This window comes from Puma concolor, chromosome C1, assembly GCF_028749965.1.
Source record: "Puma concolor isolate L17-30 chromosome C1, mPumCon1.1.hap2, whole genome shotgun sequence".
In the NCBI taxonomy this organism is placed as follows: Eukaryota; Metazoa; Chordata; class Mammalia; order Carnivora; family Felidae; genus Puma; species Puma concolor.
The window spans coordinates 57,934,205-57,961,460 of record NC_141674.1 but is presented as its reverse complement, the minus strand read 5'-3'; the positions used below and the strand labels follow the sequence as shown (position 1 = coordinate 57,961,460).

Sequence of the window (27,256 nt, the reverse complement as noted above, 5' to 3'; positions counted from 1 at the left end):
AAACAAAAGCAAAAATGAACTACTGGGACCTCATCAAAATAAAAAGCTTCTGCACAGAGAAGGAAACAATCAACAAAACTAAAAGGCAACCAACAGAATGGGAGAAGATATCTGCAAATGACATATCAGATAAAGGGTCAGTATCCAAAACCTATAGAGAACTTATCAAAACTCAACACTCAAAAACAAATAATCCAGTGAAGAAATAGGCAAAAGGCATGAATAAACACTTCTCCAAAGAAGACATCCAGATGGCCAACCGACACATAAAAACATGCTCAACATCACTCATCAGCCAGGAAATACAAATCAAAACCACATTGAGATAACACCTCACACCTGTCAGAATGGCTAACATTAGCAACTCAGACAACAACAGATTTTGGCGAGGATGTGGAGAAAGAGGATCTCTTTTGCACTGCTGGTGGGAATGCAAATTGGTGCAGCCACTTTGGAACACAGTATGGAGGTTCCTCAAAAAATTAAAAATAGAACCGCCCTATGACCCAGCAATTGCACTACTAGGTATTTATCCAAGGGATTCAGGTGTGCTGTTTCAAAGGGGCACAGGCACCCCAATGTTTAGAGCAGCACTATCGACAATAGACAAAGTATGGAAAGAGCCCAAATGTCCGTCAATGGATAAGTGGATAAAGAAGGTGTGGTATATGTATACAATGGTGTATTACTCGGCAATCAAAAGGAATGAAATCTTGCCACTTGCAACTACATGGATAGAACTAGAGAGTATTATACTAAGCAAAATTAGTCAGAGAAAGACAAATATCATATGACTTCACTCATATGAGGACTTTAAGAGATGAACATAAGGGAAGGGAAGCAAAAATAATATAAAAACAGGGAGGGGGATGAAACAGAAGAGACTCATAAATATGGAGAACAAACAGAGGGTTACTGGAGAGGGTGTGGGAGGGGGGATGGGCTAATTGGGTAAGGGGCATTAAAAAATCTACTCCTGAAATCATTGTTGCACTATATGCTAACTTTCTTGTATGTAAATAAAAAAATTAATTAAATAAAATATCATTTTCAATGGGGGCGGGGGGTGGGGAAAGAGCCCAGTAATACTCAATACTCAATTCTACCTATTTTTTACCAGTTAGGAATATGGACTCCACCAGATCTACCCTTTTTGTTGTTGTTGTTAAAGACAAGCCAGCAATGTGGACTTTTCAGTAAAATCTGATGTTTTATAATTTGAGCACTAACTCATTAAAAACAAAAGAAAACAAAACAAAAGCATAGACAGGCCTAACAAAACATGGCTTCCTGTTTCAGTCCTGTGGGTGAAGAATAGATATGTATTGCTAGTATTGATCTGATGAGGCCGTTTCTGATCTATCACGATCTTCTAGTATCTTTTTGAGAATTTTTGCTAATATCAAATATTATACATCTAAAACACAATTTGTCATGTTTTTCTACATTATATCCTCTTCCAATATATTTTTCAATAGTGTTATTTCCCAGTTCTCTAGGATGAAAATCTTATCATCTTTAATCCCTCCTTGTTCATCCCTGAGTCTACTAAATGCCAAACTCTTAAAGGTCTTCCCTTGGATTAGCAAAGTGAAAAGAACATGAGATTTGGAGTGCTATAGGCCAATTCATTATTTCAAATTCTTCAACCCATTTTGCTTCAGTGCCTTTACATTTAAAATGAAGAAAACAAACTTATCTGTTAGGGTTGCTCTGAAGACAAAAGAGCTATTGCATGTGAAGTACCTAGTACACAGTAGGTGCTCAATAAATACCCATTGCACTTCCTGCCTTCTCTTTACTTGCCCTGTCACCTGTTTTTTTTATTCTTTTCTGATTCCACAGCTAACACACTGGTCCAGGCACGTAAGCTAATGTAATTTTAACTTGCCTCTTGCATGTGTTTCTTGGCTACCGACCATGTCAAGAAAGAAACATTACATAATATAGCTACTTTATACAGTTAAGGTTCTCAATTTTCTTTGTAAATTATAATCCTCTGTAATCCTAAACTTCATGCACCCATGTTTTCACCCTGTCAGCTCACATAAAGATTGACACTTCGTATCCTTTCAGTTCAGTGGCTCCAGCATTTCTTTAACACGTGGAGACCCTTACCATTTGAACCAAATGTCAATATCCATCATGTCCCTCAAGTCATACAAACCATCATCATCTGTACCCATATTTTCTTTTTTCTCTCTTATTAAAATGGAGGAAGCATGTCTGTTTCTCTCAAAGGTAACACCTTCATGCATTCTGTGAATTCTCTGTCCTTTTACTTTCAAGACTTGGAATTATTTTCTTCTAATTTCTTCTCATTAGTGTACAAATGTGCTCTAATGTCACTGATCTTAAAACAAACAAAATACTTATCCTGACCTCAAACTTCTCTCTAGTTTGTCTCATTTCTCAGACTTTCTTCACAGTATAACCTTTTAAGAAAGATGTGTATCTCCATTTTCTTTTCAATGTACTTCACTGGGTTTCCATGCTACTCCTCGTATAAGGGTCACTAATTACTTCCACATTAGCAAATACAATGGTCCCTCCTCTGTCATTTTAGTCAATCTCTTGGTTTGCCACTCCCTCTTCTTAGATCACTTTCTGTTCTTTTCTAGCTTTTAAGACAATACCTGATTTCCTCCTCCTATACCCACAGCAGTCCTTTCTCTCCTTGTTCTCTTTCTAAATCTTTCAGCAGGTCCTTATCTCTTATCTCTCAAATCCACACCCTTAGCAAATCCTATTAACTTTACCTACAAAACTTAGTTTGAAATGTTTCTCTTTTTCTTCACTTCTATCAAACTAGTTGAAGCTACTAACTTCTCACCTGAATAACTACCATAGCCTCTAATCTCCTCACCTTCACTCTCCACTAGTCACAATGTATTCCCACACTTCAGCCAGAGTGGTATTTTTTAAAATATACATTATTTCACATCACCTGTTTTCCTTAAAATCCATCAGTGGCCCCTCATCTCACTTAAAATATAAAATCTGAAGTTCTTCCCTGGCTTACTTGACCTTGCATTATTTAGCCTCACTAAGTACCTACCTCTCCTCCTACATCTTGTACCCCTCTTCCCCTTACTCAATACACCTCCACCTTCTTTCTGTTCATTGAACATGCTACATTCATTCTTGCCTTAGAGTATTCCTTCTGCCTGGAATGCTCTTGTCAGAACTGCATAGTTGACTCTTCTTTGTCACCCAAAACACAACGTAATTCCTCTGCTTTATTTCCATCATGGCACTCACTGTTACCTAACATTTTCTTTTAAAAATCACTTGCATTCTCTTTTTGCAGCAATGTAGATTTTGTGAAAATCAGAACTTGTAGGTCTTGCTCAATAATGTATCTCTGGTACCTAGTGTATATACATAATTGGTACTCAAGATATGTTTGCTGGATGAATTAACAAATCAGTCAATGAATATATTTTGCCTAAAATGTGTTTTTTATACCATTTCCAAAAATATTGGCAGTAAAAGTCAGCAAATGGGTTGCTTAATCAGATTTCAACAAGATTTGATATTGGGTAAATGTAAGAAATAAATGATAGGATAAGTAAGACTTCAGTTGGAAGATTGTGAAACAGTTCAAAAAATGACTGGGCTACTATGGATGCCCTAGTTTCTCACTGATACATAAATAAGAGAAATTGATACTATAAACATTCAAACAGCAAAATATTTTAAACAAAAATAGAAAGCAGAGTATGATAACAATGATCTAAAATCTTCCACATATAAACTATGTTTTTCACAAATTTTTTCTTCATCTCACTGTCCCTTGAGCCCCTACAGAATCCATTTACATCTTTATTTACTGAAAAAAAAGGTACACATTTGAATGCCAAAATAATTGTAATAAACTAACATATTTGGAGAAAGATGCTTCAGGCAAGAGATTAAACAAAGTCAAATTTTGATTACGTATGCATCACTCATGTGAAAGTGTCATTCTGGAGGTGGTTTTATATATTCAGATAAATTCCATACCTCTGGCACTGGAGGAGGGAGTGATGCACCATGAATATCTTTGAGGGAGTGATAGAATTAAAAAGGTCTTTCCTCCCCCCTTTTATTTAAACCCAGGATCTTAGAAGAACCCTCCATAGATATATGTGAGGCTATTTATTCATGTAAAATGCCAAGGTTATGGATAATTCTTTGTGTCTGAAAGATAAATACTTAAGGAATTATTTGTTAACGTGCAGTTCAAAAACTGAGGCAATTTTATTAAACAAGTGGTAGTTTTCATGTTCGCCATTTGTAAATTTAGGCCATGTTTAATCTAGGGCAAGGCTTTTCATATTTCTCAATCATGACAATTGTTTAATCAGCAACTATAGTCATACAAGTAGTGCCTTCCATTTTGAAAGATTCCTTGGAGTAGAAGAAAAAAGGATCAATTATCATCCAAGTTTTGATAAACTAAAGTTAGAATCATGAACTAGCATTTTGAAATTTGTATGCCCTAAAATATTTCTTCTGTGGCTCCTTTGATCTCATTAGATTTCTCACAACATAAGCAAGTGCCCTTGATTTCAAAGGCCTCAGGAAAACATGCCCTCAGACTGCTGAATCCTGGTTAGCAAATATCAGTGAATAAAAAGAAAAAAAAGAATCAATTAAATTGAAGATATATGATACGTAAAACATTGGAGGACACTGTTTTTTGCTTGTCCAGCATCCACTCTCCTCTTTTTCCATTAGAACCTTGACCTTCCTTTCAAGGGCATCTCTCTTTGTATATTACTTGGGGAGGAATGTGGAATTAGTATCTTGGACAAGCATCATGATTACATGGGGGTGTTTGGAGGTTGGGTTCCTCACAAGAGCAGCAGTGCGCGACCCATGCTGCTACCGTGCTGCGGATTCTGTGCAGCAATCCAGAGCTCTCTTGGTTCTTATCCTTTTCCCAGGTAAAGTTCTCCAGGCTCCTATTAAGTTAATGAGCCCCTGATATATTTCCAATAAATGTTCATCTTTACCTAAACTGGACAGTTGGTTTTGTGGCCTATAATTCAAAAAACAAAAACAAAAACAAAAAAAAATGAGACAACTATAAATCCATATTCAAAGAAAATCCCCGTCATTTGTTTACCAATTAAATTTTTTGTGTGTGATTGTGCCACTGGATTTGTCTAAATTTCTATTAATGAAAAAATCAACTTTATCAAATATGTGCCCTTTCTTACCACATTAAGTCATTTCTGTTTACTCAAGAGTGATTTTTCATTTTACTGTTCTCATAGAGCTTTCAGATACTTTATGTTATTGGATCCTCACCACACTCCTCAGAAATGAACAAGAACAAATTTGTTTGTACCTACTGGGAATGAAGAAGCTACGGTTCAAAGGGGTTAAATAATATGTCTGAAGGTACATAGCTAACTAGTGTTAGAACTTGTGTTTAAACCTAGGCCCGCTTTCTCTAGACTTCTTTACATTGTTCCATTATTATGTGATAATAACCGGTGATTACAGTCACTATTCTGTTTGTCAGAACACTTTCTTCTATTGCTTATCATTGTTATCTATTTAAAAGGAATTTCAACTGAGTGAATCACAAAACATTAAGTTTGAAAGAAATTAAGTTTAGAGGATTTATTCCTCCTCCATCCCCATATATGTGAAAGTGCACACCATGACATCCCTCTGTGGACTGTTTTAGAGTCAGAGAACACATTCCTTAATCTTCCTTAATTTGAGAAAATATTGTGACAGATTTACTTTATATGGTTAAAGTACATAATGGAAAACATTATGCTCAGTGAAAAAAAAAGCCAGTCACCAAAGGCCCTATGTTGTATGATTACACTTAGATGAGATGTCCGAAATAGGCACAACCCTAGAGTTGTGAGAGTAAAACAAAAAATGGAGACTGCAGGGTATTAGGTCGTGAATTATGGAGAAGCCACAAAAATTACCGTACCTCATTTCAACTCCCAGAATCAGCATCAAAAATTAAACAAACCACCATTAAATGAGTTTTATTTTCTGTGTCCTAGGTTGATATGCTCTAATTTTTCCTGTCCTTCCTCACCTCTGGCCACCATCAAAGGTCATACTCTTTGATAAAATAACTAACAACTAGTAGTTGTAGCAATAACTATTTTATGTCTAAACTAACAGACATATCAGAGGAAGCTATCTATGCTGATGTTTTATTACGATGATTAAGTATTTAGGCAGTATCTTAATACTGGTTAACACAACTGAAATGTACAAAAACTCAAGAGATGTAACTAAGTCTTAAATTTTGTTGGAAGGATCAAGTGGTGGTGGTAGTGGTGGCAGGTGTTGTTATTTCATAGAAGGTCAAAACTTCTTTGGTAAGGTGATGTCTGAACACAGACCTGAAGGAAATGAAGGCACAGGCCATGTGGAATGCTGGCAAAGGGAGGAGCAGGGGCCATGTCTCTAAGCAGAGGGCTCCTTGGCTTTAACGTGCAGGCTCAGGACAAACAGCTCCAACACAGTTGTCATAGCTCATTTGCCGGTCATTAACTTTGAGCTCTATTTTACCTGCTGGCTGCTGGCACAATTCAGGAGCATTTTTGTTGCTTGTTTACTTTCTGTAGAGTCAGTGAGGATTTTTGCTTTTCATGGCCCAGTGACTGGAGCCACGCCATGACAAAATTTCCATCCATCTAAAATATCCCTCTTTGGTAAATTCCTGACTGCTTCAGGTTGTAGGATCAATGTTTCAGCTGCACAGCCCTGCGTGAGTGACCAACGTGGAGCAGTGGGCACCAAGCAATGGTTTTTTGTAATTATAATTTTTTTTATTATTAAGAAACATTTTTTAATGTTTCTTTATTTTTGAGAAAGAGAGAGAAAGAGAGAGAGAGACAGAGAGAGAGAGAGCGAGCTGGGGAGAGGCAGAGAGAGGGAGACAGAGGATCCAAAGTAGGCTCTGCTCTGTCAACACTCAGCCCATGTGGGGCTCCAACTCTCCTACTGTGAGATCATGACCTGAGCCGAAGTCAGAGGTTCAACTGACTGAGTCGCCCAGGCACCCCCACCAAACAATGTTTTTTAATGTAGCCCTTGACTGGTCCCTGGCTCCCAAGCATCTCTCTGTTTCCCTGGAGAAGCAACTGATAGATATGTGGGCATTTTTTCTAGGATCTGTCAGCTTACTGACAATACTGTATATTAGATGTATATTGTTAAGAGCTTACTTTCATTTTTATTATATACCTTTGGGAACTTGAATTTAAGCAACTGCTTCATTGAAAACAAAATACTGAGGTAGTTGGATACTGGAGCTCAACTTCATGTATACTATGGATTATAAAGCTCAAAACTGATGTATTTGTATTGGGAAAATAATTACACACTTAGATTACAGAAAAATAACACTTTTAGCAATTTGCCTGCATTTCACAAAGTGTCATATCTTATTTTTAAAAGTGGTATGTGGTATATCCATGCAAAGGGATACTATTTGGCAATAAAAAGGGATGAAGTACTGGTACATGCTACAAGCTCAATGAAACTAGAAAACATTATGCTCAGCGAAAAAAGCCAGTCACAAAAGGCCCTATGTTGTGTGATTACACTTAGATGAGATGTCCAAGATAGGCACAAGCATAAAGAAATTTCCAGGGACTAGGGGAAGCAAAGAATGAGGAGTGACTGCTAACAGGTAGGGTGCGTTTTGAGGGTATGATTAATATTTTCTAGGATTAGACAGTGGTGATGGTATTAGAATTCTGCGAATATAATAAAAGCACTAAATTGTATATTTTGGGAGGGCGAATTTGATAGGTATGTAAATTATATCTCAATAAAACTGCTTTTTTTTAAGAGTGTAGGTTTACTGCCTACCTTTTCTTGTGAAAGAATGCCATTTATTCTGTGTTTATGAATGTTTTCTACTTTGGCTGTGAAAGCATTCTTTTACAGTAAAATAATAAAAGTCTTGTATAAGACTTTAAAATGTTTATTTAGCAAGAAAGAGAATGTCAGTTGCCATGCTTTGCTGGATTTTGAAATCCAGAAGTGAGGAATCAACTGATGTGGGTCAGGCTGGGGAAACAGGCCTCATGGAGACATTGTCAATATGCCTCCAGATAATCAGCAAGGTTTAAGAATGTAAAGTTTAATATTCAAATGAATATTTGTTTCTTTGGTCTTCTTGCTAATTATTTTATAATAGTTGTATCATTAAATGTTGTATGATGATAACTGTTTTGTGACCTTCTGAATGTTTTATGGTATTTTGATAGAAAGCTAGAACCTATCCTTTCTCGTATTTAAATCTCATATTTTCTAAGTAAAATGCTCATGACCTTCAATTTCAAATGTCTTGGAAGACTGGAAATTTCCAGGATTAGCTTTGATAGTACTACACAAGTAGGGCTATCCTTATCTTCTATTCATTATGAGCCAATAGTTTTTTGTAAGCTATAGAAACCTAGATCAAGATTAATTCAGATGTCATATTCCTCTTACCCATGGAGGTTTTTATTTTTTTTAATTTTTATTTATTGATTTATTTTTACCTACATGAGCATAATAAAATTTCCTTATTTTATCCTTGTACATACAGTTGCCATGACTACTGGGGGGAAAACAAGGTTAAGTTCTAGGCAAGTCCTCTGGTAGTTTTGTACTATCATTTTGTTTTTAAAATTTTAATTATTTGTTTCTCAGCAATCAGGGACATGATCTTGTCTTCTGGTTCTAATTCTCAACTCTAGGTAGATGACTCTTAAATCCATCTCCAACTCTGACCTCTCTCCTGAGTTCTTTCACATTTTGTTTATTCCTCTGTGGAATATTTCCACACGGACAGATATTTTTTTAATTGATGTATCAATGTCTAAAGCCAAGCTAATAATTAGAATGTGTCCAGAATATTGCAACCAAGATGGTGAAGCATTTAGAAAGCATGTCTTTGAAAAATGTCAAAGAAATTTGGAAACTTGCCTTGGAAAAATAGAACTCTAAGGCAAAGCATATGAATGCCTTTCAAATATTTGAAGGCTCAAGCATAGTTCCTTGTCCAGAGAAGGCATGCCTTAATAATCTTTGTATCACACCAAGTACCTCACCCAGTTTTAGATGGATGAATATGGGTAAACATCATTAACATATTGTTGAACATTCTAATAACCAGAACTTTCTAATAATACACTAATTTGCTTCTTAATTTAATGATTTCTTTCACTAATAGAAATGTTCATGAAGAGGTTGGATGAGTGTTGCAAGAGCAACAAAAAGTTAACATTTCTGCACTGGGTGGAAAGTTAGACTAGTTGACTGTGGATACCTAAAGGGCAGTGCTTCCTTCCAACACTCACTGGACACCAAGAAAAACTTTTGTTCATTTGTGCACTGAACTTTTGACTTGTTGTTACTGCAGCATAACCTATTCTACCCTAATGAATACACAGTATTTGGTAATAGTTTTCGACAGGAATCTAACATCCTATGTGGGCTAAGAGAAGTTAATTAACTTTCCTGGCCTGGATTTGCTTATTAGTAATAATTGAGGGCTAAATAAAATAATCTCCAAGGTTGCTCCTACTTAAAAATAATACAACATTGTGATTCTGTGAATCAAAGAAATTTTCTGGGAAAACAGTGATGCTATCACAAACCTGCTGGTGCTGCTGGTAGAGTCAAAAACCTATCGCCCATTGTAGTCCGGGAATTGTTTTCCTAGAAGCTGTCTTCGGAACTTTCAGGCAGAGATAAAGTCATGCCACAACAGTTTTTGTTAGAGAGCCAATGCCCAGAACTACCTTGAGATGTTACAAAATCTTACTTTTCTTTTACTCAGGGTAATTAACATGGGAATTTTCCTTCATCTGTGAGCGGAGAATAATGAATACCGATTATTGAATATTTTTCTATTCAAGGTGTTCCACATACATTATCTCACCAATACTCATCTATTTATCTACCTGTTATCTGTCATCTATCTCACTACTAGTAACCTCTATTATTTTCCCAGTTTTGCTAAAGATGAAACTGAGACTCCCAGAAAATAAAATATCTTCTCAACCAAAAAGCAGTGCTACGATCTAATCCCAGGTTTGTCTGGGTCCAAAGGTCAGGTTCTTAACCTGTAAAATATTTCAAGAGTAGGTTGTAAGTTTTAATATGAAGAAGATTTTGTAGGTAGGGTGCTTCAGATTTAGTTCCATCCTCTTTTATATATGGTTAAATTGACCTCACCTACCAAAATCACTCTCTATATCTTTCAATTTTGGTCACATAATAACTTTTCCAAAATTATTTCTTTTCTCTTTTTTAGAGTTCTCCTTCAGTTTCAAGAAGTTTCTCAGCAGTTTTTCTCCTTATTGTTTTTTTTTTGTTGTTGTTGTTTTTTGTTTTTTACTTTTGCCTTCCCATACTACTTTGTATATAATATACACCTGTTATGGTCTATCACTCTGTCTATAATTTTAAGTTCCTGGTTCAAAATAGAAAGCAAAACAGTACTAAATTATAAGCTGTGTGGGTTTTCTATCACTGTGTGAAAGACATGTCATTTTGTATTTTTACCTTTTACTACAGAAAATTAAGTAACACAGATTGAACTATTCTTAATCAAAAAACCTCCTGTTCTTTCACTTCTATTTTTGCATCTTTTCTGACAGTTTTGACATACCTTTTTCTAATGTCATTAACATTGACACTGTTCTATACCTGTTGTGTAACATCTTACAATAGAAATTCTTGGCCAGCTAGAAAATTCTCAGTATAGAATATCAGAAAGAAAAAAAAAATTAAAACATTTGCAAAAGGTAATTCTTACCATAATGTAAAATCAAAAATACAAATAGCTATCTCATTTACTCAACAAATTTGAAGTCGCCATGGTAACAATGCCAAGGAAACACAAAGAAAACAATAAGATGGCAGACAAATAGGGTTTCATTTCATTTAACTTTGAAGATTAAACTCCCTAGAGACTCAATACTTTGTTTACAAATCCTTAAAAACTTTGTAAATTGTCTGATTAACAGCAACTTTTCCTCACGAAGCAATGACTGCATAACATTTTGTTTGAAGTGTGCATTGTGGTAATCTCCCTAGAGTCCTTGCATCCCTTCCCTTTTTGCTTTGTGTTTCAGCCGGCAATCACAAATCCACAGAGGTGGCTCATCATTGTTTAACTCAATCAAAGTAATCTCATTTTTCTTGCCATAGTGGATTTCACAGCAAAGGGATTGGATCAGCAATGAACATGTAACACAGTTAAGGCCAATGAGACCTAAGAACAAATAAGGACTTTCTTGCTCTTCTCAGAAAGAGAGAGTTTTTATTTCTTAACTTCTTATTTTTCTAATATGCACAAATATATCCATGTACTATTATGATCATATCTCAATGTCAGATAATTTAGAACATATCTCAATATCAAATACATTAGAAGAAAGTAACACAGGACTGTTTTAGCAACAACTTTGAATTTGGAAACTCAAAGAAACCTTGAGAGATTATGTGAAAAATATTTGAAATATATAAAGCATACCAACAATTTTTCCTCAATTCAATACACTGGGAAATTACATTGAGTCTTTGGTTCACTTGTATTATTATTTTTTGTTTATTTATTTATCTTGAGAGAGAAAGAGCACAAGAGGGTAAGTGGCAGAGACAGAGGGAAAGAGAGAGAGAATCCCAAGCAGGCTCTGCACCATTGGCTGCAGAGCCCAATGTGGGGCTCGAACTCACGAACTGTAAGATCATGACCTGAGCCAAAATCAAAAGCCAGACACTTAATCAACTTAGCCACCTAATTTATATGTATTGTTAATCCAAGCTCACTTAGGCTCCTAGTTACTTACTTGATATGTAAGCTCTCTAATGACATTATCTGCTTAATGCATCAAGTCAAACAATGCTGTGCAACCCTCAACACCTTTCCTAATCTGGGTCTTCCCTGCTCTCTCTCTTCTATCTACATATTGTTGACACTCCCTCACATGTAACTGCAGCTCTAGACTCATCACAGTTCTGCTGTTACTCTCGTCTCCCTCTCCATATATACCATCTCAATTTTTGCATCTATACCTTTTGGTCAAGCCCTCTCACTCCACCTGCAAGGATGAAACTCCTCTACCACGGTATTTGGCTCCTTGGCTCTGATTACACGCTATCATGCTTTTGCTTCTAATGCTTCAGTTTTCTCTGTAATTAGGTTGTTAGATCCTTAAGAGTAAGGATTGAGATTTATGTCTCTTGTATCCCCCTATAGCCTCAAACACTGTGTAAGAAGAATAGACACTAAATAAAAACTTGCTTGATTAATAAACCATGTTTTGGGGCACCTGGGTGGCTCAGTAGGAGAAACATCTGACTTCAGCTCAGGTCATGATCTCACGGTTTGTGAGTTCAAGCCCTGGAGCCTGCTTGGGATTCTCTCTCTCCCTCTTTCTCTCTGCCTCTCCCCCCCCCCCCCCAACCCCTTCTCAAAATAAATAAATAAACTTTAAAAAAGTAAACCATGCTTTTACTATTTGTCTTATGGAAACTGTTGCATGGATCTAGAAAATGATTTTAAATAACTAGTTGGCTTAGGGGTGTCAAGATTTAACAAACAAAAATACAGGATGCCAAGATAAATAACCCCTTTTTTTTAGTATATCAAATGCAATATTTAGAGCATAATTATACCACAAATTTTCTGATTTTTAGTTAAAAATTCAAATTTCATGGGATGTCCTTTACTTAATCTGGCAATCTTATATTAGCCCACTCTAAAAAAACACTTGTACTTGTTTTTCTAAATTCAAGCTAAATGTCACATTTATGAATCATTTAAACCTTACACAGTTTTGCTAATCAAGTTCTGTAATACACGAAGTTCTCTGCATTGTTTTACCTAGCGGCAACAACAAAGAGATTGAATATCCATTATATGAAAGTCACCATGCATGTTCCTGTACAGGGAGGCAAAGATGAATAAGGTGCCATCTCTGTTCTCAAGAAGTTCATATTCTTTGGGAGAAAAAGCTCAGCTCATGCCAGTCTCTATTCGATGTTCATGTACATGCTAATCTATATAGTTAAAACTTCCTTTAGGACTGACCCACACCTCCTGACCAAAGATCCAAGACGACACTATATACTTTGATTGTCAAAAATGAAGTATTTTGGTTTTGAAGTACACATTAAATAGTTCCTGTCTCTGAAGTATTATATAAACACCATAATTCATAATCCTAAGTGGAAACAACTAATCACAATTTGTTTTGATCAGCATATTATTCTCAGAATTTGATAATGAAGCTAGCTTTTATTATGGAAGGTTCTTTTTCTGGTTTCTAGGTATTTAATATGCATTTTTTAAGCATAAGCAATGGAAATGTATTGCAAGACATTTTTTTGTTTCCCTTTGAGCCATGGTGTAAATCCTTCACAGATAAATGCCATACCAACTACTTAATATGAGTCACTTATTTAGATGATCATTAATATACAATGATTTAGATTTTGAAACTCTCTGCTGTGTGGTTTTGGTCTGCGTTAGCTACTCTCTTATCATCCAATCTTTTCTGCGGTAGAGAACAAGGACATTTTCTTGCATAGCATAATGTCATAATGGCAATGTATATGTATGTGTGTGTGCACAAAGTTTGATATTAGTTAAAATTTTTAGCTACACTGTGCTTATACTTGTATGTCATATAAATCCAGTAATGTCTATAATAATCAAAGATTCAAAATTCCAGAAACAACAGCATGGTTTTCATAATAGTAGTGTGTGTGTGTGTGTGTGTGTGTGTGTGTGCGTCGTGTGTGTGTGTAAAAGTATTTCCTAGACTTAGAACATACAATTCAAAGTTTTAAAACAATGTTACCTTAATATACAACATATAAATTATAGTTCTAGAATGGAGTGTCATGTTTTTCCTTTCTTTTCCAAACCTAACTATTGATCTCAGTGCACCAATATTGATCTAAATGCCTAATTCATAAAATGATGATTTCCATGGAGTTCAATTGGTTATAAGCATATCATGTGAAATGACAAATGGAGTGGTATTAAAAGGTAAAAAGAGGGGCGCCTGGGTGGCGCAGTCGGTTAAGCGTCTGACTTCAGCCAGGTCACGATCTCGCGGTCCGTGAGTTCGAACCCCGCGTCGGGCTCTGGGCTGATGGCTCAGAGCCTGGAGCCTGTTTCCGATTCTGTGTCTCCCTCTCTCTCTGCCCCTCCCCCGTTCATGCTCTGTCTCTCCCTGTCCCAAAAATAAATAAATATTGAAAAAAAAAATTTAAAAAAAAAAAAAAGGTAAAAAGAATATTGGGGAAAGTTATATCAGTTTGAACAATTTGTCAATTTTCCAGATAGAAGGCTATAGCTAACATCATTAGTAAAGTCTTTGAAATTATGAAATACTCATTTACAGTATATATACTTTAGGTTTTGTCAAAAATTACCTTAGGTAGTTCTTCAATTTGATTGGCATCTAGATAAAGCTCCTCTAATGTCCGCTCAAAGTTAAAGACCTCCTTTGGCACCTGCTGAAGGCTGCAGTGGGAGTAGTCTAAAACCGAGATGATTTCTTCTTCACCTCGGAAACATCGGCACGGCACCAGTCGGCCGATGATTTTCCGTTTGGTGGTCATCTCCAGGCACTGCACTAGAGAAAAAGAGAAAAACAGTCTGCTTAGTTGTCTACCTTTGAAGGGAATTCCTGTAATATTTAAAGCCTTAGAAATTTACTTTTAGTATAAATTTCATAATTATGTGATGCTTTAAAATTTATATAGAAAGTGCGCATTATATTATTAACACTTGAACAGCCCTGTATGGTATGCAAGCTATAGGTTTTATTCCCATTTAACGACAAAGAGATGGAATTCACAGAAGTTAAGAGATTTCCCAACATCACGCAGCTTTGGAATGGCAGAATCTACTCAGAACACAATCCTGACTCTGTACAATGCAATCACCATACTTACATTCTCATTTGACACACGAATCAGTATTTTTTAATTTTACGCATATTACACTACAGAACACAAACATCTGTAATTTGTTGAAAAAAACTATATTTTTTCCATTTCCACCAAAATATTCAAGTTTCATTCCTAAGGTTTATGATAACCTCTTTTTTACCCACAAATTCATTCCATTAGTGAACATACATTTATTAAATAACCACTATGTTCCAGGCATTGATGTAGTTAGTGGGATAGAGTGATAAATTGAACAAAGTCCCTGTTTTCATGAAGCTTCTATTGTACTGGAACTACAGATTAGACTTAGATTGGTTATTTGCTTCAGAATGAGAACCTAGCTTTATGAATCCTATGATTTCACTGGGAGAAAACAGGTTACAATCATGGCAGGAATTCCTGTAACATCTTTGTCTAGATTAAACTGGCCAAATGCCATAAAATCTTGCACAGGCCTGTGCCATTTATAACATGCCATTATAACACTTTATCAAATTTATTAACTTTCATGTCATTCTTCTAGAATGTAAGTCTCTTGAGAGTAGAACAGTGTTTTATTTGTTTTGTATTTGTCTTGATGCTTGACATATGGTAGATGAATTTATTCCATAATAAATGTAGAATAAACAAATGAATTCATGAATGAATAAATGAATATATTTAGGACCCCCCTCCCTCCCGCCCAACCACCATCAGCTGTGGATAATTTGCTTGAAGCACTTCTCATTCTGACTAAAAGGTCACTATCTCTGTGAATGTCTCTCCAGGAAGAATGATTACAGTCTTCCTCTGAATTCTCAGAGCACTGATCATATTTCTTCCCAATTACATGTTCTATTTCCCCACTAGGTGAGTTCTCTGAGGAGAAGTTCTTGTCTTACTCATCTTTGAATTCACAGACACAGTACAGTTTGCCAGCTGCAGAGTAATACTAAATGAACATTAACTTGAAACATGCAAATTTTGGTTCATTTATTTGACTTACCAGCATAAGTTTATTGCTAGAAAGTAGTGATAGTTTATAAAAACAATAGAGAATTTTGCTTTTTATTTATTTAAGTTTATTTATTTATTTTGAGAGACAGAGAGAGAGGCAGAGAGAGAGAGGGAGAGAGAGAATCCCAAGCAGGCTCTGCCCTGTGGGCACAGAGTCCAATGTGGGGCTCAAACTCACGAACTGTGAGATCATGACCTGAGCTGAAGTTGGACACTTAGCCAACAGTCACCCAGGTGCCCCAGAATTTTGCTTTTTAAATTGCTCAAGTTAAATCCTATTTGGAGGAAAATGAGTAGAAAATGTTTAGGAGATGTTGGACATTCAGCCCAAGTTTTAACTTATGAAATTAATAAAATGAAATTTAGGGGACAGGTTTATGAGTTAGAATTTACAGATGGTTATCTGCCTTTGGTATTGTGTAGAAGGCCAACTACAAACATTAAAAAAAAATGACCTTTCTTTTTTTTTTCCAATATATGAAATTTATTGTCAAATTGGTTTCCAGACAACACCCAGTGCTCATCCCAAAAGGTGCCCTCCTCACTACCCATCACCCACCCTCCCCTCCCTCCCACCCCCCATCAACCCTCAGTTTGTTCTCAGTTTTTAAGAGTCTCTTATGCTTTGGCTCTCTCCCACTCTAACCTCTTTTTTTTTCCTTCCCCTCCCCCATGGGTTTCTGTTAAGTTTCTCAGGATCCACATAAGAGTGAAAACATATGGTATCTGTCTTTCTCTGTATGGCTTATTTCACTTAGCATAACACTCTCCAGTTCCATCCATGTTCCTACAAAGGGCCATATTTCATTCTTTCTCATTGCCATGTAGTACTCCATTGTGTATATAAACCATAATTTCTTTATCCATTCATCAGTTGATGGACATTTAGGCTCTTTCCATAATTTGGCTATTGTTGAGAGTGCTGCTATAAACATTGGGGTACAAGTGCCCCTATGCATCAGTACTCCTGTATCCCTTGGGTCAATTCCTAGCAGTGCTACTGCTGGGTCATAGGGTAGGTCTATTTTTAATTTTTTGAGGAACCTCCACACTGTTTTCCAGAGTGGCTGCACCAATTTGCATTCCCACCAACAGTGCAAGAGGGTTCCCGTTTCTCCGCATCCTCTCCAGCATCTATAGTCTCCTGATTTGTTCATTTTGGCCACTCTGACTGGCATGAGGTGATATCTGAGTGTGGTTTTGATTTGTATTTCCCTGATGAGGAGCGACGTTGAGCATCTTTTCATGTGCCTGTTGGCCATCTGGATGTCTTCTTTAGAGAAGTGTCTATTCATGCTTTCTGCCCATTTCTTCACTGGGTTATTTGTTTTTCGGGTGTGGAGTTTGGTGATCTTTATAGATTTTGGATACTAGTCCTTTGTCTGATATGTCATTTGCAAATATCTTTTCCCATTCCGTTGGTTGCCTTTTAGTAAAAAATGACCTTTCTTCTTCATTACTTTCTATCTCTTGAACTCCTACATTTTACATTTCTAGGAACCTGAATCAGAAAGTTTTGTAACTGTTATTTTACTTGACACTTGAAATCCCTGATTGTCAGTTGGTGCCTTCCATGTCTCTACCTGGGCTTTAGCACATATTAGGCAGCCAGTAAATGCATCTAGTAAATATCTGACACATATTAGGCACCTAGTAAATGTTTGTTGAAGTTATTACAGTTATAAAGGTAAGTGATGATGGCTTAGACTATGAGAATGAAAGCAAGGATAGAGAGAAGTGACGGATTAGGAAGACATTTTGGAAACAGAATCCAATGTGTTGGTGATACATTAAATGAGAGATGAAAGGGGAGACTGTGGAGGGAGGGATGGAGAGGTCTTGAAAGATTCCCAGATTTTTAATTTGAGTCACTAGTACTCACACCAACCACCCAGCTGTACTGTCATAGAGCTAACTCAAGGTATATACATGCCCTTGTCTGCCTCTCTGACCCACAGATGAATGTGGAATCAATTGTCCCTGCCTGTGTTGTCCAGTGACTTGCACTCACCCTATTGTGTTGAACCATGTGACTATGTCTTGATACGTGTCTGCTGTTGCCACTGCAAATTTTTTATTATAAACCAAGAGGAAAAAGAATATTCAGGCCTGCACCTAAACCATTTGGTCAGAGGATCCACTGTCCACCAAGACTTTAGGAACTCAGTTCACTAAGACTTCTTTCCCTTTCACTTCCCCAAAATGGAGTCTCTGTTGGTCATCCTCTGTATCCCTTCTGTCATCCCCACAATGTACCAAAGTTTTCCCCTGGCCCAATTTCTCTCTTCTCTATTCCCTGTGCACATGGAGAATGTGCCTTATATCATGATCAAAAACTTCATTGAGCCTTGTCCTCTTCACTGAATGCTCTCTCAGTCTCAACTAAAACTTGGTTCACTTGAAGCCTTTAAAAGTAGAGCATGCTGACATTCTCATGCCTTAAATACTTCAGGGCTGGAAAGTGGAATTGCTTTCCCCCTTGCTCTCTAAAAATGATTACTTTTCTCACATCCTATAAAACCCCTGTTCCTTTGGTAGTCTTATTACCTAGCAGTAACATCCTTCCTCTGTTCCTCATGCCATTCATTTACCATCTCTTGAACACTCCTCTTCACCCTTTGATGACTTTGGTATCTCATAACCTGGACTATTTCTTAATCATAACTGCTTCCATTCCTGACTTATACTCCCTATATCTAATAACTTTCAATTTTTTAGCTTTTCTTCATTCTAAATTTCTAAATAACTTGATTATAGTTTTCCTCCTTTATTTTTCAATACTGTTTTTTTTTTTTTTTTTTTTTAATGTTTACTTATTTTGAGAGAGAGTGAGAGAGTGAGAGAGCCTGAGCAGTGACTAGGGGAAGGGCAGAGAGAGAATCCAAGCAGACTCCATGTTCTCAGTGCTGAGCCTGATGTGGGGCTCAATCCCACAAACCATGAGATCATGACCTGAGCCGAAATCAAGAGCCAGACGCTTAACTGACTGAGCCACTCAGCCACCCCTTGCAGGTTTCGAACATGTAATGTGCTGGTTTAACTTTCTTCTAATAAATTCCAACACACTTTTATTCTAACCAAGCAAAAATACAGAAATTTTGTTTCAAATCAATAGGATTTATTTTATTATGACTATACACTATTGTAATTCAATCACATTTTAATTTTTTTTAATATCCTTATTTTTTCCTTTGCTTGATTTTTCTGTGTACCTTTTATTAATTCGATTTTCTGACTATCTCCACTTAGTATAGTCAAATAAGTGTAATCTGTCATTTTTTCCTCTGAAATAATCCTCTTGTTTATTTTTATGTTTGTTTGTATTTTCTTTTTCCTATCTTGAATGTCTGTTTTCTTCTAGATCTGATATATATATTTTCCTGAAATGTCTCTTCACTATCATTCTGTGAATTTTCCATTTCTTTCTCATGTTATGTCTTCTATTTTCTGAATCCTGTGTCTTTTTTTCTTTCTGGATTTATTGGAATATAACTGCCAAAGTAGAATATAACGTCTAGTAACTTCCTGAGAAAGGATCTCAGGTAGATACATTTTTGAGAGCTTTGCATGTCTGAAAATGGTTTAACTTCACCAAAAACAATTGAAAGTTTGACAGGATATATATTTACAGGTCAGAAGTAATTTTGCTTCATAAATTTGAAGACGTCTTTTTTATTTTACAGCTTTTAAAGTTGTTGCCCCAAAATCCAGTTCCATTACTATTCAAAATCCTGTTTTATACCCACCTTTCTCTTCCATGAGAACATTTTAGGATTTTTATCTTATCCTTAGTGTTTTGAAATTTCATGATAATGTGCTTTGATGTGTTTTTTAATCCACTGTACTGGGTACTTGACAGACCCTTTCACTTTGGAAGCACTTATCTTTTAATTCTGTTAAATTTTCTATTATTATTTAATTGTTAATTTTATCATCTTCTTTGTTTTTATTTTCTCTTTTTCTTCAATCTTGATCAGCTGGATGTAAGACCTATCTCCTAGATTTATCCTGTAATTCAATTATTTATTTTTTCTTTTGTAATTTCTTTGTCTTTGTCTTATTATTCTATTTTCTGAGAGATTTTTCTGAACTTTATCTTCTAAATGATCTTTTATCTGATGGCATAGTTTTACTGTCAAAAGTTATTTGTTGCTTCCTGAATGCTATTTTTACATAGTATCCTGTTTGTATTTCAGGGTGCAATATTGTTTTCATTTCTTTCAGAAGATATTAACTATAGACTTTTTGTCTTTGTCCCCTGCTTCTTATGTTATTTCTGAGTTCTATTTTTCTGTTTGTTTCTTTTGATCTTTGTCTTTTGTAATAGGGGTTTTCTATAAATATCTGGTGATTCGTGACTGTCCTTTAGTATTGAAGAGTGAAGCTCTAAGAAGTTAATTGGAAGTTTGGTATGCAGGATAGGTTTCACTGCAGGATGATCTGGCAGTAAGCCAAAGAATATTCTGGTCTTCTGTCTGGGACATAGTGATGTAGCTTTAAATAGAGAGTAGTTCAGTCAATTTTCCTATTTTCAGTACTAAGTATCTTCAGTTCCTTGCCTGGTATTTGCTATCTCCCAGACTCTAAGGAGGTCTATGCAGTAAATCAGTTTTCATATCCCTTTGTGGGTACTTTATATTGTAGCTAACAGTGTATTTTGTATGTAGATGATATTAACTACATCTTCTTTCACTTTTATCTCAAAATTTGTTGAAATTTAGTATTTCCTGATACCTTCTCTTCTATTTTCTCTGCCCTTGTGAGTATATGTATTTTAAATTTTCTTTTAGTTTAATGGAATAATTTGGGTTGTAAGACTAGATAAATAAGGATGGTGAGGGATTAACTTCCATGTTTAAAATAAAGTTTTATTTTAATCCTTGTCATACTTTTTTTTCTTTTTTATCTAACCTATTAGGAGCACTGGGCAGGGAACTACATCCTTCTTTTGAGAATGCTCTCTTCCTTTGGCTCTCCTGACATCATTCTCTTCTGACATTTATCCTTCCACTTCGGTTCTTCCGTTTAAGTCTTTTGAGAAGGTGCCATCCTCTCTAACAAACCCTGAGATTTATAATATTAGATATGCCCCCATGTCCTCAGGCTTGGTACCCTTCTAACTGTAAAGAGAGTTCTCCCTTTACAATCTCATTCATCTTTCTCAACTCTGACCTCATTTAACTTTGACAATAGGTGGCTATGAAATTTCTTTTTATATCTACTCAGACTTATTTCCCTCATCATTTCCACTTTATATTTTAGGGGCATCTCAAACATAACATGTTCAAAATTGACATGATGCTCTTGAAAGGTATAGAGCCCATCATCACAGTCAAGAGCTTGGACGCTGGAGCCAAAACTCCCTGGCTGTGTGACGAGGCACATTATTTTATCCCTATGTTTAGTCCCTCATCAAATAACGGAGTGCATACAAAGCACTTAGAATTGTGTCTTCAGATTTTAAGCATTCACTAAGTGCTAGCAATTACTGTTCTGCCTAAATCTCTTCCCCCTCCCGTGTTCTCCATCTCTGTGAGCAGCAATACGATTCACCCAGTGTTGCAAGATAGAAACCTTGGCATTGTTCTTGACTCCTCTAGTACCTACACTCCACATCAAACAATCACCAAGTAGTAATGATTAAATAGCCTACATATTTCTTCAATGAAGCCTATTTTTCTTCACTTCTGGTGCCCAGCAACCTAGCTCAGACTATTATCTCTTACATGTATACTTGTCTCTGTCTTTCTATTGTTCTCCCTCCACAGTACAGCAGGAGTGACCTTTATAAAACAAATATTATATCACCTTCTTGCTGCAAATACTTCACTGAGTCCTCTGAGTCCTCTCTGCCCTCTAGGCAAAGTCAAAAATTTTTACTGGCCTGTTAAGAATAATATAGTCCTATAGGTCTAACTCCTACCTTCCACACTCACACCTAGCCCCCTTGCAGCCTGGCCAGGTTCCACTTTTCTGATTGTTTTCTGAGCTCTTTGCATTCACTATTTCTTTCACATTACTAAAACTAATTTTTTTTTTTTTTTTTTTTTTTTTTTTTTTTTTTTTTAGCTAGGGTCTTCAGAAATAGGGCTGTCTCTATATAGCACAATTTCCCTTGCCTTTAAAAAAATAATATTAAGGGAAAATAGCCTCTATTCATCAGGGCAGGCTATGACTTCTAAGAATATGTTCCAACTATATGCTGCAATTCCCTTTTCTCACACTTTAATAATTTAATCAATATTGATAGTGTTCACTAGATTAAAAGCTCTGTGGAGAGAGGTACCATGTTTAGTCTGTTCAACAAAGCATATTTCCAGTAACTTGTCTAGTATCTGGTTCAGGGTACTTTAAAAATATTACTATTATGGGGCGCCTGGGTGGCTCAGTAAGTTAAGCATCCAACTTCAGCTCAGGTCACGATCTAACAGTTTATGGGTTCAAGCCCTGCATTGGGCTCTGTGCTGACAGCTCAGAGGCTGAAGCCTGTTTCAGATTCTGTGTGTGTGTGTGTTTCTCTCTCTTTCTCTGCCCCTCCCCGGTTCATGCTCTGTCTCTCTCTCTCAAAAATAAATAAACCTTAAAATTTTTTTTTTAAATATTAACTATTAAATGAAAATTGGGGGCTAAACATGATTATATGACTTTTATTTGTACAGGTTTTTGAAATTTTCAAACCAGTTTACAATTTATCACCTTGGTTTTTTTCACAAGAAATAAGTATTCGTATGTTATTTTCCTTATTTTATTTGTAATGTTTATTTATTTTCAAAAGAGAGAGACACACACACACACAGTGCGAGTGAGGAAGGGGCAGAGAGAGAGGGAGACAGAATCCAAAGCAGGCCCCAGGCTCTGAGCTGTCAGGACGGAGCCCGATTCAGGGCTTGAACCCACAAACTGTGAGATCATGACCTTAGCTGAAGTCGGACGCTTAACCAACTGAGCCACCCAGGCACCCCATATTTTCCATACTTTAATCATAATCTGAAGTTAGTGAGTCTGTGATGTATATATCACACACAAAATAATTAGTATACCTGAAATTAGATCTCATATCTCCTTACTCTAAAGCCATTGATTTTTTTTTCCTGTAGCAGACTATGTATTACATTAGCAGTCATGTATATAGATTAACATATAAGAATTTACTAAGACATTAATTTACCAGTAATTCTATCTCTCTCTCTTTCACACACACACACACACACATACACACACACTTGACAGTGATTTACACATAGAATATTTCATAGGTACAATATCATTGTTACATAGGTACAAATAACATTGTTCTCCTAACTAGCAATCAGTATTAAAGACTTTTTTGAATGTCAAAGGAAGGGGAATGTAGTAAGTTAGAATGGAGAAAGTGTTTCAAGAATTGAGAAGAGCACAAAACACAAGAAAGCGCATACATGTTACATACATGATATACAGAAGTACATATTTGCTTTTCTCTGAAACACAAACAGTGCCCAGTATACCACAGAAGCTCCACATCCAATATTTGTACTTTAACTCAGAAGCAGTCTGACTTCCTTTGCACAGATCCTTAGCACATATCCAAAAAAAAGTAATTCTTAGATTTTTTGTTTTTTCAAAGGGATTTAAAACTCAATCATATATATATGTATATATATATATACATATATATATACATATATATATATATGAATTGCTAAAGAAGATTTTTCTTCTTCCATACCACTGTGCAATCAATAGTCTCCCTTTCAAGCACTCTCCCAAAGTCAAATGCATTTATACAGCAGGGCTTGCTAACCTGGACTAATACAGGTGAAGTAACAAAAAGATTTATCTTGCTACTTTCTTGAAATCCTTCTCTATTGATTAAATGAAAGATAATTTCAACCACTTGAGAATTATACCTGTGGTAGTTGACTCAAACAATAAGAATATGTGTATCAAAACACCTGGACTTATACCATTGCATTCCCTAGGCTTTTAGGCCCGTGTTTGTCCCTGTTATCCGTATCTAATATTCCATACCTGGAAAGATAAAAGGACAAAGGAAAGTTCAAACTTTCTAAGATTTGTGATAAATACTCTGGCTGTCCTCATTAGCTGGCACAGTCTTACATTTTTCAAATGACAAATGTTTCTAATTTATTCACTGAGAAACCCTTTGCTTTACTAAGTATGCCACAGGGATATGGAAACCTGCCAAACTCTCTCCATGCCCTACTTCAAGAAACATCTTTAAAGCCATTACCTAACCTTAAGTATGTCTCTGAAACCTCCTTATCCAGACAAGATACACGGTGATTCTGGGACTCCAAGTGGAACATCTGAGGCTTCTTTCTTTGTTTTTTGACTGTTGAAATAACTATATTTAAAAAAATACTCAGATTTCATGGGTTTGTTTTCATTTTATCATTATAATATCTGCAAGCCTGCGACTGTTATACTGGTTTGATTTGCTATCAACATAAGGAAACCAGTTTATCTTCATGAAGATCAATGAACTGTTATTAGGACAAACCCCCTTGTGGTTTTTAATGCTGATGCTATCATGCCAGCAATCAAAACAAGAAATCAAGAAGGAAAGCATGGTGCCTGGTACTGAGAAGGAGCATATTAAAAATATTTCTAAGTTCTGCTTTTAGACAAGTTACTTATTTTAAGAACGGCAATGCTCTGTCTCTCTCTGCACAGTCTTCCCAGGAATTTTCATCTACTGACTTCAAAGAGACTTCAAAGAGTTTCTATGAATGATTTCTAATATAAACCATTATCCCCGATTTAGTTTCTAACTGCTTAATGAGCTACCACTCACTCTTTAATTAAAACTCAACTTGTGTAACGCAGAATTTGGAAATATTTACTAAGCTCCTACTCTGTACCAGACACTGTGCTCTCTTGATTTCTTGTTTTGATTGTGTTTTCATTCTCTCAAGTCTGTACCTTGGCATTATCTTTCATTGCTCCTTTTTTTTCTTCTGTATTACACATTTTACATCTTCCCCTTCCTTTCTTTACCATGCACTCAATCTAGTTCAGACGCTTGCCATCTCCTAGTAGTATTGCTGAAAGTACTACTGAATAAAAGTATACTATTTCCAGATATCTTTCCTCTACAATCATTTATTCAACAAATATTTATTAAATGTCTACTATGTGCTAGATACGGGTTTATATGCTAGGAAAAAAACAGTGAGTAAAATAACTCTGGTCACTGCTCTAATGAATTCACTGGACTGTGAGGGAGATGAATATTAAATAAACAGTTTTTCAAATAAATCTATAATTGCACATTATGATAATTACTATAAAAGAAAATATTAATGCTTTATCATTTTATATATGGACATGTACATTAAATATCTTGATTAGTTTTCTAAAATGATGTCCATTCCCCTGTTCTAGAAGCTTCACTGAGTCTACATTTTCAACAATAATATGTCCCAGCCCATGTTCCTGGGTTATATTCTTCTCCAAGAAAAAAGCAGTGTACATTAGCATATTAAGGGCTCAGAGAGGTCTTGTGACAAAGAAATATGCTTATCTTTATTCAAAGCAGTGTTGCCTAAGGCACTTAAAAAAAACTTAAAAGCTAAAAACTTTAAGTTCATCACTCTAATTAGGAATTAGTATTCTGGTGTGTCTGTATGGCTCAGTCAGTTAAGTGTTTGACTCTTGATTTCAGCTCAGGTTGATCTCACAGTTCATGATTTCAGGCTGTGTGCTCTTGCCCCTCCCCGCCCCTGTACACAAGTGCTTGCTCTCTCTCTCTCTCTCTCTCTCTCTCTCTGTCAAAAATAAATTGGGACACTTGGGTGGCTCAGTCGGTTAAGCGTCTAAGTCTTGGTTTTGGCTCAGGTCATGATCTCATGGTTTCTGAGTTTGAGCCCAGCCTCGGGCTTCGCACTGACAGCATGGAGCCTGCCTGGGATTCTCTCTCTCCCTCTCTCTCTGACCCTCCTCTGCTCTCTCTGTCTCTCAAAATAAATAAACTTAAAAAAAATAAACCATTAAATAAATAAATAAATCAATAAATAAATACATAAATAAATATTTTTGAAAAGAATTAGTGTTCTGAATCACACATTTTAGGAAAGGCTAGTCTACAAATTTCTTTAGCTTGGCATTCAAGCTATCTTCAACCTAATCTTTCATCCATTTTACTTTTAGGAACATATTTTTCCAGTTCTATGCTCTAGCTTGCACCACTCCTAATACCTAATGTCTCTTATTCATTTTCTTCTTCTATACTCATCCAACCAATCTATGATAAAACACTTAAATATTTATAAATCATATTGAGTGATTTCTTTTGTTGGCTATTATAATTGGTTTGCAGGTCTTAAAACATCACAGTACCAGATGTTACAAAACTCTGTGGAATGGAACTTCTTGGAATAATAAATGGAATATTTTTTTTCACTCTACTTATTTTCTCACTTACTGGTCACAGTATGTGCTGTTAGAAAAAATCCACTTGAGTCTGGATCACTTATGGAAGCTTAAATTCTTCTTTACAAAGTCTTGTCTAAGTATTCTAGACTATAAATAATGCTGCTTTCCTTGTCTTCCTTCTCCTCATTATTTATATTGTCATCATAACACTAACTACCCTAAAGAACATCAACCTAAGGATTATAGAATCAGTCTGGAAAAAAAATCTCTTGAGAGAAGATTTGTAATAAGTAATGGCATATACTTACTCAAAATTTCTCCTTATTGTACCACATAGATTAATAACAGTATTTTAATACTTCTTTTTCTGTCCATACATCCTGTCTTAGAATTTTTATCTGCTGATTTACTTAAAGGTGAAAATATAGCTATAGAAGACAGTAGAGAACAAACTTCAAGATTAGATTAAAAATAGCTCAAGTTCAGGAAAAAGTTCTAATTCTTTTTTAAAAAAAACTGTTACAGTTATATTTTTTGAAGAATATTGCTCTCAGGCAAGTTGTGAACCTTAGCCAAGAGTAGCACGAAGAAACCAATTACAAACCACTAGGACACTTTCAAGGATCTAACTTTAATAAGGTGAAAACCTAAAATAATGTTTCTGAAATAGCTTCTGAAGGCTTGTTTAGACAGAGATACAGAATAAGGTAGTAGCTTGGAAGTAGTCAGATATAAGTTATTTAATTACTAGAAACTTAAGTTTGCTTGGAAGTTTAGCCTAATCACTTATCTCATCCTTGAATAAGCTACTCAGATGACGGTTTTATACTCTGATATCTCCTGACATATTTTTATACTGTGGTATAAGACAATGGTTTATGTTCTTAATGATGGTTGAGTTACTAGGAAAAGATCAGTTATTCAGCAGGATTTATTGAAGAGC

General features: G+C 35.8%; 1 protein-coding gene across 9 annotated transcripts in view; it reads right to left on the bottom strand.

Moving 5' to 3' along the window:
• Positions 1–27,256, bottom strand: part of LRRC7 (leucine rich repeat containing 7) — a 571,671-nt gene that overhangs the window by 351,834 nt on the left and 192,581 nt on the right. For all 9 annotated transcript variants that reach the window (XR_015254784.1, XM_086717266.1, XM_086717264.1 and 6 more), the window contains one exon: positions 14,419–14,621. Coding sequence is in view for 8 of the 9 variants with exons in the window: in XM_086717266.1 (XP_086573392.1) it covers positions 14,419–14,621 (203 nt within the window). In the remaining variant the exon portion in view is untranslated. The remainder of the gene's footprint in view (positions 1–14,418; positions 14,622–27,256) is intronic.